The 18,805-nt window shown below is 39.0% G+C and overlaps 1 protein-coding gene across 2 annotated transcripts in view; it reads right to left on the minus strand.

Moving 5' to 3' along the window:
- SLC12A2 (solute carrier family 12 member 2) overlaps positions 1-17,204 on the minus strand; it is an 85,497-nt gene extending 68,293 nt beyond the window's left edge. Inside the window, exon 1 of one of the 2 annotated variants that reach the window (XM_036225512.1) lies at positions 16,282-17,204. In XM_036225512.1, the coding sequence (XP_036081405.1) occupies positions 16,282-17,016 (735 nt within the window). In that variant the 5' untranslated portion in view covers positions 17,017-17,204. The remainder of the gene's footprint in view (positions 1-16,281) is intronic. The other variant, XM_036225513.1, reaches the window with a different exon arrangement.
- Between the last annotated feature and the right edge of the window lie 1,601 nt (positions 17,205-18,805).

The raw sequence follows: 18,805 nt of genomic DNA on the forward strand, positions 1-18,805 counted from the left end.
CCAAAAAAGTCACAAGTCCAACATTAAGATCACACATACACCAATACAATAATCCTTTCCAGGAGTTTTAAATTCTACCCAAATTAACACTTGCACTAAATGAAAAACACGATGGAAAAGCCTATATAGCAGCGTAAAAAGGTACCTTAGTAAATATACTTTATTTCCATCTGTTCCTGAGTGATTCCCTTACTCGTTCCTATAACTACACGAACACTTAGAAAACGGGGAAAGGGGGAAAGGGATGATTTTTTTCTCCATGACTTTTAAAGAGTTCAATTCTTGATTAAAAAATTGGTCTGTAGGGTAGGTAATAATTTGATTTTGCATATTTGGGAGTGATGTGAACACTGGCATAGCATCCAACTCAATTCAAATTTATCGTGATACATGCCACATTTTTTTGTGCTAACATTCAAGAAACAAGAGTTTTCTATAAAATACAGTTGTACATAATCTAGGTCTGGTTGCCTATTATCTATGGGATAAACTAAGAATTCTCAGTATGTGAGACCCTCATAATTTGTCTGACTTACTTGAATAACAGCTACCATTTACTGGAAGCCTACTGTGTGTCAGACATTTCCCTAAATGCTTACATGTCTCTTTCCATGAATTGGCACATCTGTGAGAGGTAGGTATCATTATCCCCACTTAACAAATAAGGAAACGGTCTTTTGATAGGTTAACTTACCCCAAATCATGCAGCTATTAATGTAGGAGTTCTGAGACTCTTCTAAATGGAAGAATTCCACATATTACAGTGCACCAGGCTAAATTACTTTAGGTATCTATTTTGAGGGCAAAAGATTGACAAATCACCCAATGCAGGAAACTGTGCTGCTATTTTCACTCTTCACCTTGCTCATCTTTCTCTCCTTTGTTTCCAAATCTACAGAAGCTAAGGGCTTCTGACATGGTCCTCATAAAAACTACAGAAGTTCTGTACTGCATGGCACCACGGGGGATTTTTTTAAAAAAATTTCTTGTTTGTAGAAATTCCTCCAGGGTCTACAGTGTCTATGGAACTCTCTGCCCTACAGAATACTTACAGACAGCTGCACTGGACCACCAATGGAGAAGAAGGAATTGCTTGTGTCTGGACACAACCCTTCTGGAAGGCATCTCAAATGTTTAGGTATGAAATTGTGCACTAGATAATGTTATTTAACTTTGAAAATTTATTTGGAGGCTCTTATGGTAGAGGGGGTAGGTTTCTATGTTACCTAGGATTTTCTTTTTCCAATTAAAAACCCACATTAGCTGTTCAAGCTAGTAATTCCTTTTAATCAAATGTTCCAGGTCATACGAGGTTCTTTCTTTCCTTATATGCTTTACCACTGCCACCTCTTAACCACTGGGCCCATGTACATATCCATCGCACCATTTTAGGAAGGCTTAAAAAATAAAACTGTCCACATAAAATTCTTGAGATTTGTCATCAATGTTTTGCTAACCACACATAGTAAGATTTAACTTGAATGATTAAAGAAAAGGTAAGTATTAGAAGTGAAGTTTCTGTATTTTTCCAATTATAGACCACTTTCCTATTTCTATTAACTTTTCTTAAAGTTTCTTATGCACCCTCAAACTCCTATCCTTTAAGTAAGAAAATTACTAAAAGAGCTCCAACTAAAATATTAAAATAGATAATACTGCTTTATCGTTGAAATACTGATTTTAAAGTATTTTCTCCTGAGGAACTTTTCGCTTGCTGCTTCCTCTGTAACACAGAGAAGGCTGGGCTCCTTCTCGTCTCCTTTAGGTCTTAGCTCCTTCCCAGTCCACCCAACATATATTTCTTCTCATCTGTGGCCCCTCTTTTATTTTCTTCATATCATATATCACACTCTGTAATTATCTTTTATATTTACTTAGTTTTTGTAATCTATGCACCCCCCTCCACTCCTTGTATTAAAATGGAAGGCCCACCACGACAAAAATCTTTCCTGTCATTTTTATCAAAGACATAGTGAATAAATATTGAGTTTTTATGGGAAATCTGTTTTCCAAATACTGTCCAAAAATAGAAATGAAATTTGAAGTGTCTGCTCCTGAGTCAGATCTAGGTTTAAATTTCAGCTCTGCTACTCACCAGCTATGTGAACTCTGGCAAGTTATTTAATCCCTCTGGCCCTCAGTTTCCACATCTGTAAAATGGAGATAATATTACCTACCCCATACTGTTTGAGAAGATGAACTGAGAAAATACGATGAATAAATAGAACGCAGAAATTCTGATACATTGCTGGTAGAAATATAAATTGGTAAACAACTATGCGCATTATCTTCTGAAATGGAAAACATGCATACTCTTCAACTCAGCAATTCTACTGCTAGATATATCCCTAACACATATACATATTTACATGAAAGTAAGACACTAGTAATAACAATGTTCATATTAGCATTGTTAAAAATTGTCAGAAACTAGACACAATCCAAACATCCATAACTGCATCTCATACAATGAAATAAAAATGGCATAGCAATAAAATGAATGAATTATAAATACAAATATAACAGTGAACAAAAGATGGCAGATAAAAACATACTGTATGTACAATTCCATTTATATAAAATTTTAAAGCAGGCAAAACTAGACTGCAGTTGACTCTTGAACGATGCAGGTATTAGGAGGCATGAACAGTCTCTAAGTCAAAAATACACATCTACCTTTTGATTCCCCCAAAACTTAACTACTAATAGGCTACTACTGAGTGGAAACCTTACCAATCACAATTGATTAACATGTATTTTGCATGTTATATATATTATATGCTATATTCTTAAAATAAAGTAGGCTAGAGAAAAGCATATTATTAAGAAAATCATAAGAAAAATACATTTATAGTATATATTGAAAAATACCCAAGTATAAGTGGACTGGCACAATTCAAACCTGCGTTGTTCAAGGGTCAACTGTAATATTCTTCAGGAATACATAAAAGTAACAAAATCCATTAAAAAAAAATCAAGACCAAGGCTCAAGGAAATTACCACCATTAAGTCAATATAATGTCTACTTTGAGGGTGGAGAGATCAGAAAGGAGTGCACAGAGGATTTCTGGGGTGCCAGCAATATTCTATTTCCTGATCTGGGTAGTAGTGATCACTTGATTAAGTTATATGTTTTGTTTGCCTCTGCTATATTCCACAATAAAGACTTTTAAAGACTTTTAAAAGAGTAAACAAAAACAATGACCTTTACATACAAACGTGGCATCACAGTTTGCTGGTGAGAAAGGATTTATCACCTACACAATCAGCAAGTCAACTGGGTGTAGTGGAAAGTACATGGCTTTGATGATCAAACATCACAGTACTAGAAATGTTTTGTGTCTTCTCTAGAACTAAAAACACACTTAGTAAATGATCACTTCCTCCCTTCCCTACTTTCTTAGTAGCAACTGACTGTATAGGAGCGCTAGCTGGAATTCATGTCAGACTGCATAGTCTGAGAGCGGAAGCAAAACTTATGAGCCCAGCTTTAATTAAGCAAATGAAATCACTGTTATTGACAGGCAGAGGAGTGGAGATCTTTATTTCAGGGCACTGTTAATGTACAAGAATTTATTGCCTTGTTTACAAGCAATTTATTACTAATTTAAATAAACCCAAAATTACACTTCAAAAATGTTAAAGTTCACCAAAAAATGCTATTTAAATCCTAAAAACTAACCTCTGAACTAACATATTACTAAAGATACCTTAAAGAAAAAAGGTAAGACAAATTATTACATTAATATCATAAAACAGCCAAATTAGTAACTGAAAATGAGGCATATATATATGCAAATCCAGAAGCCAAAGTGGCTGGGTTTATTCTAACAATTTTTTCATCAAGTACTAGCCAATTATATCATCGCAAAGCTACCAACATTTCCTATCCGTGCTGTCGGTGATTGGTGTATTCAGTAGAATGCTCCCCATACAGACTACTCTCTCAAAACAAAGTATTGTTTTACAGGAATCCAATCTGCTCTGGTTAACAATGGTCTATTAAGATCTAGTGGCATTAATACAAAGCTCAAAACTCAAGTGCCACAGATAAAAGTGGATGGTGTAGCCATGTGACTTTACAATGAACCAAGTCAGAACTGCTGATTGCAGTCAAAGAATTCAGTCCTCTACTTAGCACCTAGCCCATTATGTTCTTTACTAATCATTCAAGATGGAGTTACTACAGAATGCATTAGGAATAGCATAATTATATTTCATTTCAAATCCCATATAACTTGCTAATGTCAACAAACTAATAGCTTAAAATATTTTAATCCAAATTACCAGAAAACTTATGCTTTCCAGTATCAATAATATGATGATGTTATCTACATTTCAAATTGTTTTATTTTTAAATTAAGAAGAACCAAAAGTTAGTTGTCAAGAATACAAATACATGGCAAGTGGCATCATAAATGGGTAGAATATTATAAAAGCAATATACATGGTGAATCATGTGATAAAAATTATATTTAGTGCATGATATGCACTTGATATTTCGTGTATTTCTCATATGAATATGATTATTTCTCACCATGAAGTCTCATTTCCTATATAAAGAAACTGAGGATCAGAGGTGGCAAGTCCTTTTTCTGTAGGTCACACAAATATTAAGTGGAAAGGCCAAGGTTTAAATTCCTGACTGACAGCTAAAATATATATGATTGGAAAAGAACCTACGACAACTGGAAAAAAGTAAAGACCTGAAAGGAAATACTCTTAATAGAGCTGCTCTGGGTGAGATCCCTGAGTCTGCTTGCTGTGTTTTTTAACTGAGAGAGTCTCCCAAATGTGTGTAACTTGGAAATCTGAAAGCAAAGCCATATTAGCCTGAAATATCAAAGCAGAAAGCCCAAAAGTCAGCAGTGATTGGAAATTAAGTGACAATCTCTAGGAAAAAGTGAAATGAGAAGCAAGGGTAAGCACCATATCTCAGCCAACAACTAAATTACACAGGTGTAGGGGAAACCACCCTCTGTCTCCAGGAGCCAGGCTAAAAAGGGAGCCGGAAACCATAAAACAGAACAGAGATATCAGCTACTATAGAGGGGGTAGAGGACCCAGTTTGAAGTTTGAACCTAGGCAAGTACATGTTAGTTCAAAAAAACAATAATCCTTAGAAGAATATAAATAACTCAAAGTTGCTACAATGTACTGACATTTCCAGTTTTCAACCAAAAATATTACTAAACAGAAAAATATAACCCATAATCAAAACAACAACAAAAAACAATCATTGGAAATTAACTGCAAATAGACAGACTTCAGAATAGGTATAATAGACATACATGTTCAAAAATTAAAGGTAAATATGGTACCAATGAAAAACAGAGAGGGAATCTCAACAGAGATATGGAAGATGTATTTTTTTTAAATTAAAAATTTTAGACCTGAAAATCACAATAATTGAAATGAAAAATTCACTACATGGGCTCAAGAGCAGAATGGAAATGGCAGAAGGAGGAAGCAGTGAAAAGGCATTAACTTAGATACAAGTAACTTAACAGACCTAAAAAGGATATACGCAAAGAGAACTGGCACAGACTGCTGAAAACCAGAGAAAGAGATAATCTTGAAAACGACCAGAGAAAAACAACACATCATATACAGATGAGCAATTATAGTTAACAGCCTCTTCTTTCAGAAACAATAGTGGCCAGAAGTCACTGGAAATGCATACCTAAAGGCCTGAAAAAAGGAAAACTTGTCAACCAAGAAATCTATACCCAGCAAAACTATCTTTCAAACACGAAGTGAAATTAAAGACATCTTCAGATAATCAAAAAGTGAGACTTTTGTTGCCAGCTGACTTGCACTACAAGTAGTACTCACGGAAGAGAAACAGTATTAAATGGCAACACATATCTACCAGAAATAATAACAATAAATGAGTATAAAATATTATTACTTTTTTTTTTCTCTTTTAAAGCCACATGACTTGAAAGCAAAACTACAACACTGTATTGTTGGGTTTATAATTTATATGACAAGGAAAAGTATTTTAAGGTTCCTATATTTTAGCTGAAATATTTCAAAATTCTAAGTAGAGCAACCACTAAAACAATAATGAAAAGAGATATATAGCTAGAAAGTCAACAGAAGAATTAAAATGGAATATTAAAAAAAAATAAGAGGAACAAAAAATAGACAGAAAAATACAAAACAAATAGCAAAATACCAGGCTTGACTACAGTCAAATCACAATAAAAGTAAATGGGCCAGACAGTTTATAAAGAGAAAATTAGAGTTGTGGTATATGTATCATATGGTACATGTATGAGTAATGCTTAAGTGAATGCTTTCACTTAGGTAGAAGATTACTAAGTGTGACATAGGAAGTTTTGATTAGCTATATACTAACAATCAGTTATTTAATGCTAGGTGAGAAAAATATGATATAAAACTGTAGTTTAGAAATATATATAAAATGCAAAAATGTTAAGGATTTAAAGTCTAACTTTCTCTATTTTCCAACCTTTCTATATTATTTTCTCTTCATAATGAAATAATAATATTTTAAATAAAGTACTATGAAACTCTTGAGAGTAAATTTTTAAAATGTTAGTTTTGGAAATTAAGATTTAAACCACAGTTATTTTGTGTCAGCAGTATGCTAGATGGAGATGCTACAACAACCAAACTCAGGACCTCTCATTGCATCTACTCTAAAGGGCTATTCTAGGCTATTTTCTGAGCACTTTATTTGGTTTCCTCTTCATGATTTTCTTAATTTCTATCTCTATAACATGCTGACTATCTCTGAACTCATTTTGCCAGTGTTCATTTTCCCTTTTAACCTGCCCTGGTTCTAAAAAACAGATAGCTATATTTGTTATAACTATGTATAAAGTGTAACTATACAGTCCTCAAGTGCGGATGTGGTGAATCTTTCAAGTGAAAGCCTTTTTGTTGTCATTGTTGTTGCTTTGCTTAATTACTGGATCACCTTTGTTTCTGATCAGCAAATCTACCAAATAATTGATTGAAATAGGTGAGACAGTAATTTCTCCAAGCCTAAAAGCCAAATTTATTATTTCCAGAAATTTATAGGTAAACCAATATAGAGAGTAATTTATCATAAAGCTTAATTTCTAAAATATTAAAGCCTGATTGTTTATATCTGAAACCATTAGTTCTATAAAAAGAAGTAATATCTAGACCCAAATATTCCATGTGAACTTATCAGGATTCAAATTTAACAGTACTGTTATGTTTGAATTCCTGACAGGACTTTAATAGGCCACTTAATAAGCAACATATGTTTGTCCTAATACCTCATATGTAAGCTTTCATTAACATGCCTAGGTTTAAATCCTGCATCTACTACTTACTGGCTATGAATCTTGGACAAGTTGTATTAGCCTCTGAGTTTGTCTATCTGTAAACTACCTGGTTTGGAAGGTTATTGTGCCAGGACAAGAGAGCTCCTGAAGCATGGCAGATGTTCAATAATTAGTGACTTAATGCAATTTAGCATATCTAATGGTTATCCATTCAGTTATCTAATGATCAAAGCCAGATTTTTGACAGTTAACACCTGTCTATACAAGGGTATTTCAAAGTTGAGAATCAGCACATCAAAGAAAGTAACTATGTACTACTGTCACCAGGACAACCAATGTATTAAGATCTTTATGATCTGTGACACTGGTTCTCAAACCTGGACTACTCATGATTCCCAGAAAGCTTTTCAAAAACTACATTTTTATTCTTTAGAGAGAGGAGTCTGTCATTTTTCTGCAGGTGATTCTTTTAGAAATCTGGGAATCAGTGGTCCAAAAGAAAAAGATTGGGAGAGAGCCCTAACATCAAAAAGATCTGGCTTCACCAAGTATTAGTTATGTGGCATTAGGCAAATTACAGTCTTACAAAATGAGATTGTTACTCCAATACCTTTTGAAAAACCACTTCCTCCAAAGACAGATCTGAAAACAAAATACAGATATGTAGCTTAACAGTGCTTTGGAAACTCTAACACTTTATATGTGTTAAGAAATTCTATGCAGCCTTTTCAATTAAAGATCCAGATCTTAGCTCTTGAATAGAAAAAGATAAATTCCACTGATTAAATAAATATGTCACTGAGGCCTAATATGTTCTAGATACCTTTGAGAAAGAATCCCATGCAAAACTAGATGAAAATTTGACAATTAATTTTAAATTAGTGGTAACTATTTAATATGGAAGAAAAGAAGGAAGAAAAGAGGAATAAAGGAAGGAAAAATGTTCCTTTAATTATCACTCCCTTGGCAGTACTGTATAATAGATCTGATGATGGAAATATTCTATATCTCCACTGCCTATTATGGTAGCCATTAGCCAAATATGGGTACAGAGCATTTAAAATGTGGCTCAAGTAACTGAAGAACCTAATATTTAATTTTAATTTAAACTGAATTTAGCAGCCTCAAGTGACTGACTAGTGGTTACAGTACTGAAAAGCTCAACCCTAGAATATTTAAAAATTTAGGTTGGGAGATATGGATAGGAAAAGGCAGAGGAAATGGGGGAAAAAAACAGTAAGATTCTATTTTAAGAAGCTTTCTTACATTTAATTTATTTTTGAAAATTTTTCTACTAGGAAAAACTATATCCACACAATGAAACTGAAGAGTCCAAATCTTTTCTACTTTATCTTCAATGAACGATAAAACAACTATCACAGATACTTAAAAAAGAAAAAAAAGTCACCGAAGCAACAAGAACTTATACAGTATCAAACTGTAGGATGTTGGAAGTAACATCAACTGGGAGTCAGAACATTTGCTGTAAGTTCCAAGTTCCCTGGTTCTGCCAGTTGCAGATCCTATGACTTTGTACAGGTTACTTACCTCTTTTATGCCTCAAACTTCAAATGTGCAAATTGGGGCAATTTACTGGTCAATTGTCCAGAGAGTCTAGATAACAAATACAAGGTACTTAAAAGAGTTTAAGATTCTTTTGTACCACATTAATTTATAAAGAACTAGTTCTATTATTTGACATATACTGATTGAAGGTCCGCTGTCAGACCTATATACAAGGTACTAGGGACATAATGCTAAATAACAGACATAGTCTGCTTCCCATGGAACTTGAAGTCAACTAAAGATAACTCAAATAACCATGTTAATAAATATACTATCATTAACTGAAATAAGGGCTTTGAGCAAAAGTAGGTTTGTCCTAGACTGGAGGACAATAAGGTTTCCCCTGAGGAAATAGGATAGTATCATGTACAAAGACCCTATGGCCAAAGGAAGTATTGTGCCATTGAGTCATTTTAACAATGAAAAAGAGGTAAGCCAGAGCTAGACAATGAAGGGCTAGTTTTAAGCCAAGGGATGACACGATCAATTTTTTTTTTTTTTTTTTTTTTTTTTTTGAGAAGATAGTTCTGGGCACAATAGTAATGGGAAGGCATAATGAACTGGGGAAATCAAGTTAGAAGGTTACTTTAGAGGGACAGACTGAAGTTGGGTCTAGGATGGTACTAATGAAGATAAAAAGAACCTCTAGAAAATAAGGGTGATAGAACTCAGTGATGAACTGGATGTGGAGGAATGAAAGAAAGTGTCAAGGATGATTCATAGATTTCTCACTTGTGCAATATTCTGAACAGTGGTAGCAATTCAGAGACATGGGACAGTAGAAGAAGGCCTGGGCTGTTTTGTTTTTGGAGAGGGACTCAATCATAAATCTGAGTTTGGGTACCTTTGAGACATAAAGCAAAAATTTCAGTAAGCACTAGATACCCAGAACTCAGGAAAAGGGTCAGGGAGGAGACAAAATTTTGAGAATCATTAGTCTACAGATAATATAATATAAAGAAATAAGAGAGAGGAAGAAGAAAGGACAGAATCAAGCTTTGAGGATGGTCAGTTTAGAGATAAAGGAAATTGCAAAAGACACTGGGCTGAAGAAAAATAAAGAGTGGTATTATGGAAACCAAGGAAATGACACTGGAGCGATCGAGCCCACCCTACCAAGCCACCTACCTGCAAAAAAGCTCTAAAATGACTTGCATATTAAACTCTTTTAGAAGCTACACTAATGAACTAATTCACATCAACCCAACAAAGAACCATGCCATAAGTTTTAGAATTCTTAACCTAAATGAATATCTAATTTGTAAATATTCAGGAACAGTATAGTGAGCATTTACAGCAAAGACATTTCTGAGCCCAAGGGTAGTACAAATAGAGCAGCCATAATTAGCTTCTGCAGAGAGACAACATTCCACTAAGCTATTTTTGCTCTTCAGATTTTCCCCTTCTAATCAGAAATCCCCAAGTTCTTTATCAGCTCCACATTTTTCATAACAGCTTTAACAGCGCTGGTACAGGTTCCAGTGAAAAATCAAAGAATAATAAAGCCACTGGCAGATGATAACTTTATTATTTTAAATAGGAAACCATTGATTATGTTTTTAACTTCAGTATTTTAAGTAGTTGTCCCTGATGTCCATCTCTCAACTCTTTTACGTTGTGGAATCAACCCACTAGTTTTCCCATCCCTTTGTACTCTACTTGAAAAACTACTGGTTTTCATGGCTTTACCCTAAAATTTGTAGCATTAAAGCACATTTTTTGCTACAATTTAAAACCCATTTTAGTCCTTTTCTTTCACTCACCAGCAGCTGCAATTTCATGTGTTTGCCCCACTGTAGAACTAATTTATAGAATGAAACCCAATCAGTGATATTTTAAAAACGTAAGTCAGATCATGTCAAGTCTACTCAAAACCCTCCATGGCTTCCTACCTCACTCAGAGTAAAGTCCTAAGTCTATCATGATCTACAAGGTTCTACACTATTTGTTCCTCACTACTGATCTGACCTCCTCTCCTATCACTCTCTCACTTGTCACACTCCAGTCATGCTGGCCTTGTTTCTCAATCACACCAAGCACACTCCCATCTCAGGGTCTTGGTGTTTGCAAGTTCTCTACCTAGAGTATTCTTCCCTGTAGGTATGTGCATGGGGTGATCCCTTACTCCCTTCTAGTGTCTGCTCATACCTATCAGAGAGGCTTTCTCTACTCTAAAACAGAACCAACCCAGCCATCACTATCTATCCACCTTCAACTTTCTTCACAGCAATTACACTTGACCTATTTATTTATTGTCTCCTGCCCCTAGAATGAAAGCTCCATAATTCTGTTGGGTTCACTGCTTATCCCCAACACTTAAAATAGTGTTGCTGGTGCTCAATAATAATCTGCTGAATAACCAAATTCCTATTCATTTCGTTTCAGCATAGAACAAATTTTAGTACTACAGACTTTCCAAACACAAATATGAAACATGTAATTAAAAATTAATGAAAATAAACACAGTACATAAGAACCAAGAAATAAATGCTATTTTGGTCCTTTAGATTCCAGTTTCACAGGACTGGGAATGTGAGTATGAACACAAATACATATAGAGAAGACATCACTTACGATAGCAGTACACAGACTGTTTGCCCATTTTAAATCCCAAAACTTCTCTGTCCTTCTACCTAGGCAGTCAGTTGGTCTATACTTAGGAAATGCATCCAGTATTACCAATAAACTGGACTCCAGCTCTGGTGGCATGAGTATAGCAGGGTGGATCCCCTGACAAAATTGTGAAATAGTCCAAGTTTGACTTTGCCACATGCAAATATTTTTTTTATCAGGGTCCCACCTTTACTCAATCCTGGAACTACTCTACTTTCTAACCCCAGGGATGTGACTCATTCTTGTCCCTCCAGGATGACCATTAAGGACTCAAACTATGTACTTCAGTGATTAGTAGTATGGAATTTCGTGTCCAAGAATCAACATAGTCCATTAGGCGAAGCAGCTACAGGAGTTAGAGGAAATAAGATATTTATTTAATGTTTTAACTAGAGGTCTTTGTTAAGTGGGGGAACTGCCCACCCTGATCCAGCTAATGAACAAAACTATTCTCTGCATGAACATGAATGAGATACAAGTTCAGATCCAATGAGAGAGAGTCATAGCATATATCATCACAAGAATTCCTCCTCGTTTTTCTCAGTTATGTAACCATTCCACACTCAGGAGGTCATGGTAGAGAGGTGATGGTAATAATCACCAACGTGTCCCCTCAACATCCCTGCCTTCTCAGAGCAGGTCTGGGGGATGGAAGAAGATGTAATAAGAAAGAGGAGTTACTATGTCCTGGCAATAGAGTCAGAAAAATCTGAGTATGAATTCCACCTGTACCACTTTCTATGACAGTGACATTAAGCAATTTCTTCACCTGCTATGAGCCCAACTTTATCATAAGCAAAATGCATTTAAGACCTAGTTTTTAGTAATTAAATAAAAAAAAAATCCAACAACCTCAATGAGACATAAAGGACACTCGATATAGTTGCTCTCTATGCCTCTCCATTTTTATTAATAAAAAAAGGCTAAAATAGAGAGGCCATATACAAAGACTTGACATACTACCAGCAAAAGGCTCCCAAGCTTTGGCCTAAAGACAACTGCTCAAAGGTAATGCTAAATTTTAAAACTATTTTAATAATCCAGTAGGCACTATTACGAACTGTCTACCACTATACTTTCCACATTTGATAATAATGCCTTCCATAATACATGTTGAAGTTGTCCATCAAATACTTATTTCTTTGTTTACCCTCCCCCTCCACTTTTCTTCTTCTTGAAGGGGCAGGAATCAACTACTTTGGTTTTATTTTCTTTTTAGTACTTAAAAAAATCAATTCCTGGCATCACCTTTGAAGAGTTTCTGCCTTCTTTAAAACTCTTCTCTCAGCTTCCCTGATATTGCTCTCCTGCCTATTTCTCATCAGGCCAACAGCTCCTTCTTATTTCTTCTCATAGTGCCTCCTCAATCTCTAACGGACCTTTAAAAGGCCCAATCCCAGACCCTCTTTCTGTTATCTACCCACTCTCCTTAAAAACACTATATATACATACACACTATTTTTATACTTTTTAATATGCACATGCTTTATATACATACAAAATGTATTCTGTCCCCCAACTCGCCCCACAATAACTCTTGGACTAAGATAGTTTACAGGTTACTCAAACAGTATTCTTTCTTTCCCCTTTTAAATCTATTCCTTCTCCAGTCTTTCCCATCTCAGGTAATAGTACCACCATCTATTCAGTTGCTCAAGTCCAAAATCTGGGAATCAGCTTTTCTTTCACTCCCACGTCCAGTCCATTTACATTCACTTCATTCTACCACTAACCCTTAATATCTGTTACCCAGACCACAGTAAGAGCTTGGGTCTCCCTGCTTCCGTTCTTGTGCCTGCCAATCTCTTCTCCACTCAGCTGCCAGCGACATTAAAACAAAACAGATCATGTTGCTACCTCGCACGAAATCCTGCAATCGCCTCTGACTACATTTGTAGTGAAATCTTACACTGGCCTCCTTATAGTTCTTTGGGCATACCACTCTCCCACTTCACTACTTTTACTTATGCAGTTCCTCTGACCTGGAATGGGTGTTTTCAGGTTTCAGCAGCTTCAATGTCACACCTCTTAAAAAGGCCTCTCCAACCCCAATTAAAATTAGGTCCTATTATAGCCTCACTAGCATCCTATACTTTCCTTGCATAGCACTGAGGAAAAAAGTTTCTAACTACGTTAATTGTACAACTGTTTGGTGAACATATGTCTAAACTGAATGAGTATCTGTTTTACTAATCAGGGCATCATCCCATAGTGCCACAGCCATGCACCCAACATTTAAGAAACTACTCCAACCAATAAAATATATATATGATAAACAGAAAACTCATGACTCCTGGCCCTAGAATGGCTACATTATACAGCAAGATGTACCGTAGACATTTAACAATTCCTCTTCAGTTGGATTTTTTGGCAAAATAAAGTCACAGTGCCAGGCAATAAAAGGAATTTAAATAGAAGAAAGTCAATACACTTTCTGGAGTGCTTGTCTTTTACTTCCTTTGTTCTTCCATAGTTTATTCCTAGCAAAGAGTAAGATCCATGGTAGATACTTGAGCACTTAGTGACCAAAGTACACTGTATGACAATCAAAGTGCTGGAATTAAATGTTATAAAATTCTAAATATTATGGTTCACTGAGGGCTAGAAGCATTAGAAGAGGTTTTAAGGAAATAGAAATCAATCTAGACAGGGTGAGGAATAACTTAGGGGGATCTGGCCAACCCATGCTATCATCTCTCCTGCTCTAACAGCGGTATATCTATGTAGCCAGATTTGTATTGTACTCCAAAACATGAAATATTTAATTCATTTGCTAAATTCTAAACAATATTATCTTTAATGTGAGGTTCTATGCTTAGTTAACCTAATAACCTTTTTTTGGCTATAAAGAACCCAAGTGGTAGAGGATAAAAAGCTACCAAGAACTCATTATACTGCCTGACCCATAAATGAAACTCTGAACATAACATTTTATAAATATTCATTTAACAATGTAAGAAGAGAATCTAAAAGTGAAATCTTAGAGTTTAACTAGGTGCTTTCTGAAGGGCCAATATAAGATCTAAATAACTACACTAGCCATTATTTTCCAGGCACTGAATATGGGCCTTTATGAGCGTTTTTTCTCCTACTCTTCAAAATAACCCTGAAAGCTGAGATTGACAAGTTGGGTGACTTCAACTTACTACACAGCTAACAATACCGGTGCTCTTTTTCAGACACTGTAAACTAACCCAAGATGCCAAAACAAACAAGTAGATAAAAAAAAACTGAAGTTTTTTGTTACTAAATTTAAAATAACAAAAACTTTCCTATGAAACATACAAGTTTAAGAAATATAATATCTTTCAATTTAAAAAGCCTTACTAAAACTCATAGGTAAATACAGAGTGCTTTACTGCTAAACTACTTGGCTTTGTTGAAATAAATATGAAATGTATCCGTATAATAGTTCCAATAATAAATGTTCTCTAAAAAAAAGAAAAATTACCAGCTACATATCTACTTTACAAAGGTTTTGAGTTTTGAAAGGAATAATAGATTTGAGAGAAACTACATAAGTATGAATGAAAGTAGTGTTTTAAAAATTGTTTTTCTTCTGATATGACAAAATACCACAATGGAATAACAGGAGTAGTATTATCCAAAGCTAATGATGTCAAGCTTTTAAACAATCGATAAGCTGTAAGGGTTAGGACCTATGTAATTATTTCAAACTGTATGAATGTTACATTCAAACATTGGGACAAGTACGGTCTTGTATAAAATGACTGTATGAGTTAAAATAATCATATCCAAAATAAATTACATACTTTCATAAACTTTTCCTCGCTATGATTATTTCCACCTGTATGGTACCAACTCTTTGCATTCACAAAATTCCATCACGTAGTCATTACACACTGTAAAAGCAGACTTCAAGTAATACTAACTGATAAAAAAGTTAAATATTAACTGAATCTCAAAAGCATCTATGTTATCACAAATGACGATTTTGTACCCTAAAGAAACATGTCATACATGGCCATAATAGAATCACAGAAATCAATAGAATTTAGAGGGTTGGCTTTCTGTTCACAGAGTATAATAACTACTTATGCAAGACCCCAGAAAGTCTTTCTGGACTTCCTCCACAGAAAAAAACAATTCTATTTTTCCCTCCCTCTTTCCTCTCTCTCTAGATTCTGCCCTCCCCACCTGCCTATTTCTGTACACCCAAAAGGTTTACATTAAAAGATGGATTTATGCCATTATCAGTAACAGCATGTCCCAAGATTTATGATCTTTGTATATTCAAGATTGCAGGAATTAAGCTTTAATAATTCATAAACCACAAACACACCCTGTTAAAAATTTTCTTTCAACACTAAAGTTTCCCACTCTTGGGACCCCTAATGGGTGTACATAAGTCAAATATTACAACCTTTTAAAAAAAACACAGATGGTAGGTGCTCACCACCCCTCTCCGAGAGAAGTACTCACCTAAACCTCTGCACGGTCCCTTCCCGGGGCCCACAAGCATGACTGTCATTCAAAGGACTGGGAATTGTTAAGCGTGGCTGAGAAAGCATACATGAGATATATAACTGGATGAGGAAGGTTGTTAAATGCAGCCTCTCCTGTATCACGTAACTAGCCTAACCCGCTGCAAACTTTTAAGAGATTAAGTTACATTCCTCTGCAATTCCACTCTTGACAGCTGAATCCAGAGATGCCAGCGGGTCGTGCACGTCCATTCCAACCACCTCACCCGTGGAGAGCTGGCAGCCACATGCCGCGGTCAGCGCGGACCAGTGGTTGGGGAAGGAGGAAGGGCTGGCGAGAGGGCCGCAGGGAGAGGGCCGGGAGAGCTCACCTTTTCCAGCTCATCGTGGAGCTCCGCTAGGCTGGGCCGGAGCAACTTCTCGCCCAGCTGTGCTGCTGTGTGTCGGTAGTGGTCAATCCTGGGCACGGCGTCCATGGTGTTGTGGCCGAAGGTGCGCAGGTAGTAGGTGTTGGTGTGGGTGTCATAGTAGTAATGTTGGTGGTGCCCACTGCCGCCGCCGCCGCCCGAGTGCAAGCTGCTGCCCTCGCTCAGCACTGTGTCCCCGCCGTTCTGGAAGCTCACATTGGGCCCGTCACCTCCGACTCCCGCCGCATCCGACAGGCTGTCGTCCGCAGACGAGGAGGCAGCGGGGTCCACGAAGTTCACACGGAAGCGGCCCTTGGCTTCCTCGCTGCCTTTCGCCGGCCCGCTCTCGCCGCTGGCTTTCCCATCCGCAGGGGTCTCCTTCCTCCCCGCCTCAACACCCGCCGCCGCCGCCGCCGCAGCAGCCCGCCCCGCGTTCTCAGAAACTAGATCCACCTGGAAGCGGCTTTGGCTCGGGGTGGGCCCCAGGGGTCTGCCCAGCCCGTCCCCTGCTGCCGCGGCGCCCTCACCGCGGACCCCGCCGCCGCCCTGGCTAGCGGCTGCAGCATCCTCCGGCACCGAGGACACCGCCGTGCCTGGCAGGTCCACCCCGGCGGCGGCCGGCGCGGCGGCTGGCGGCGTTTCCCCGACCCCGGCCAGCCTTGGGGAGCCGGAGGAGGGCGCCGTAGGCCCCGGCTCCATCGCCGCCCGACCCCCGACAGACCGTGAGAGCCTGGCGGACGTCGCGGGCTGCACGCCCTCCGCGCCCCTGGCCGGCGGTGGCCGCGGCCGCAACGTCAGCGGAGAGAGTCGCTCTCCCTGCCGCCCACTGTCCGCCGCTAGCCCGGGCCGGCACAAACGCTGCCGGCAGCAGAGTCAGCGCGCGAGTGCAGCGGGAGCGGGGCGGGCCCGGCTGTTTAAAGCCTCGGCGGGGCCGCGGCGGTGGCGGCTCCCGCTGCAGCACGCGGGAGGCGGGGCCCGAGGCTCCTCCGCCCCTCAGCCCGCCCACCCGTGGTCCTGCGGTGGCGCTCGGCGGACGCTCCCAGGCACCCCGGCCCCCCTGGGGTGCTTGGCGACCCTACGCGCGAGCAGCCCGCGCAAGGATTGCGTCCAGCCAGTCTGCGCGCGGCCTCGGACAGCGCGAGCAGCGGGACAAGGGAGCGAGCGCGGCCACGCGCCGCCTGACCGCCGTCGCCGGGAAGATCTCCGCGCCGCTACCTCCTCTTCCGTCGCCCTCCTCCCACCCCACCTCTTTCCCCCGCCCGGCTCTGCAGTGATGAGGGGCAGGCCCCCAGCCGCCTCCCTCTCTCCCCGCCCCTGAGGCTGCACGTCTTTGGTCCGGCAACCCAGGCCACTGCAGCCGTGTCTGCGGATGACTCCCGCCACGGCTGGCGACGGGGCGCGCGGGACCTGCTTCGGCGCGCGCCGATTGTTGATGCTCCCGCGGCAGTTGCCACCGCAGCGGCGGCTCTGGGGATCTCAGCCACTGGCTTTTTTTTTTTTTTTTTTTTTTTTTTAAGTTCTGGACTCGCAATACTTGGGCTGAGCCGGCGAGATCTCGCGAGATGCTGCAGGGCGTCAGGGCCGCTTCCCCTCAGGCGCGTGGTACCCGCGGCGGTGCTGTAGCCGCCTGCTGCGCCCGGCTCCTCCGGGTGATCCCGGGGGCTTTGTCCCGCCCCCTGGTGCTTCCGGAGTAGCGGGCGAGGTGCGCCCCTCGGTGAGGCCTCCTCCGAGCTCCTGCGCGCCGCGACTCCCCGCACCCATTACAGGCCTGAGCCTAGGGGAAACCAGGATTTCCTCTGTGCCGCGTTTCAGGCGGTAAATTCACCCGCCTGGCAGCGTTAGATTTGCATAACCAGAGACTAATTGCAGTGGGGATGCAGTGGGTGTGTCTACACTTACAGTGACACATTTATTTTTAAAGCTGTGATGTTTGAAGGTGAGAAGGGAGCGTAGTTGTGATACCTCATTGTTTCAGGACGATTTTTAACTTGAGGCGTTTCCAAAATGATAGGAAGTTCTGAAATGGATCTAATGAGAGCAGTAACAATCTGGGAAGTTTCAGCGTGGTTTAGGTTGTGAAGAATTCCTCTGTTTTCATTAAAACAGATACTCTTTTGCAAGTCTATTAGTGTAAAATGTAGGGAGAAGCAATTTTTCAGCAACTTTCTTAGAATCCATTTTTAACTTAAATTTTACCCACAGCCCTACATGAAAACATAACAATGGCTTCTATCACTTGTCTTTTATGAATGTATTTACATTTATGTATTTTTAAACTGTATTCACGTGGATAAACATCCTTTGCTGAACCCTGGAAATATGATCAGACAGCCCCAGAGTTCGCAGAACGGTTTTGAAATACAGTACTGTGAAGAAAGCTACAACCAGGTCTCAAAAAATTGTCATAACCATGATCTTATTTGTCTTGCCCAGCTTTCATCTCAGTTTATTATCTCTATTGTAAAGATGAAGAGAAGAAGAGACAACT

This window comes from Rousettus aegyptiacus, unplaced genomic scaffold, assembly GCF_014176215.1.
Source record: "Rousettus aegyptiacus isolate mRouAeg1 unplaced genomic scaffold, mRouAeg1.p scaffold_m13_p_8, whole genome shotgun sequence".
Taxonomy (NCBI): Eukaryota; Metazoa; Chordata; class Mammalia; order Chiroptera; family Pteropodidae; genus Rousettus; species Rousettus aegyptiacus.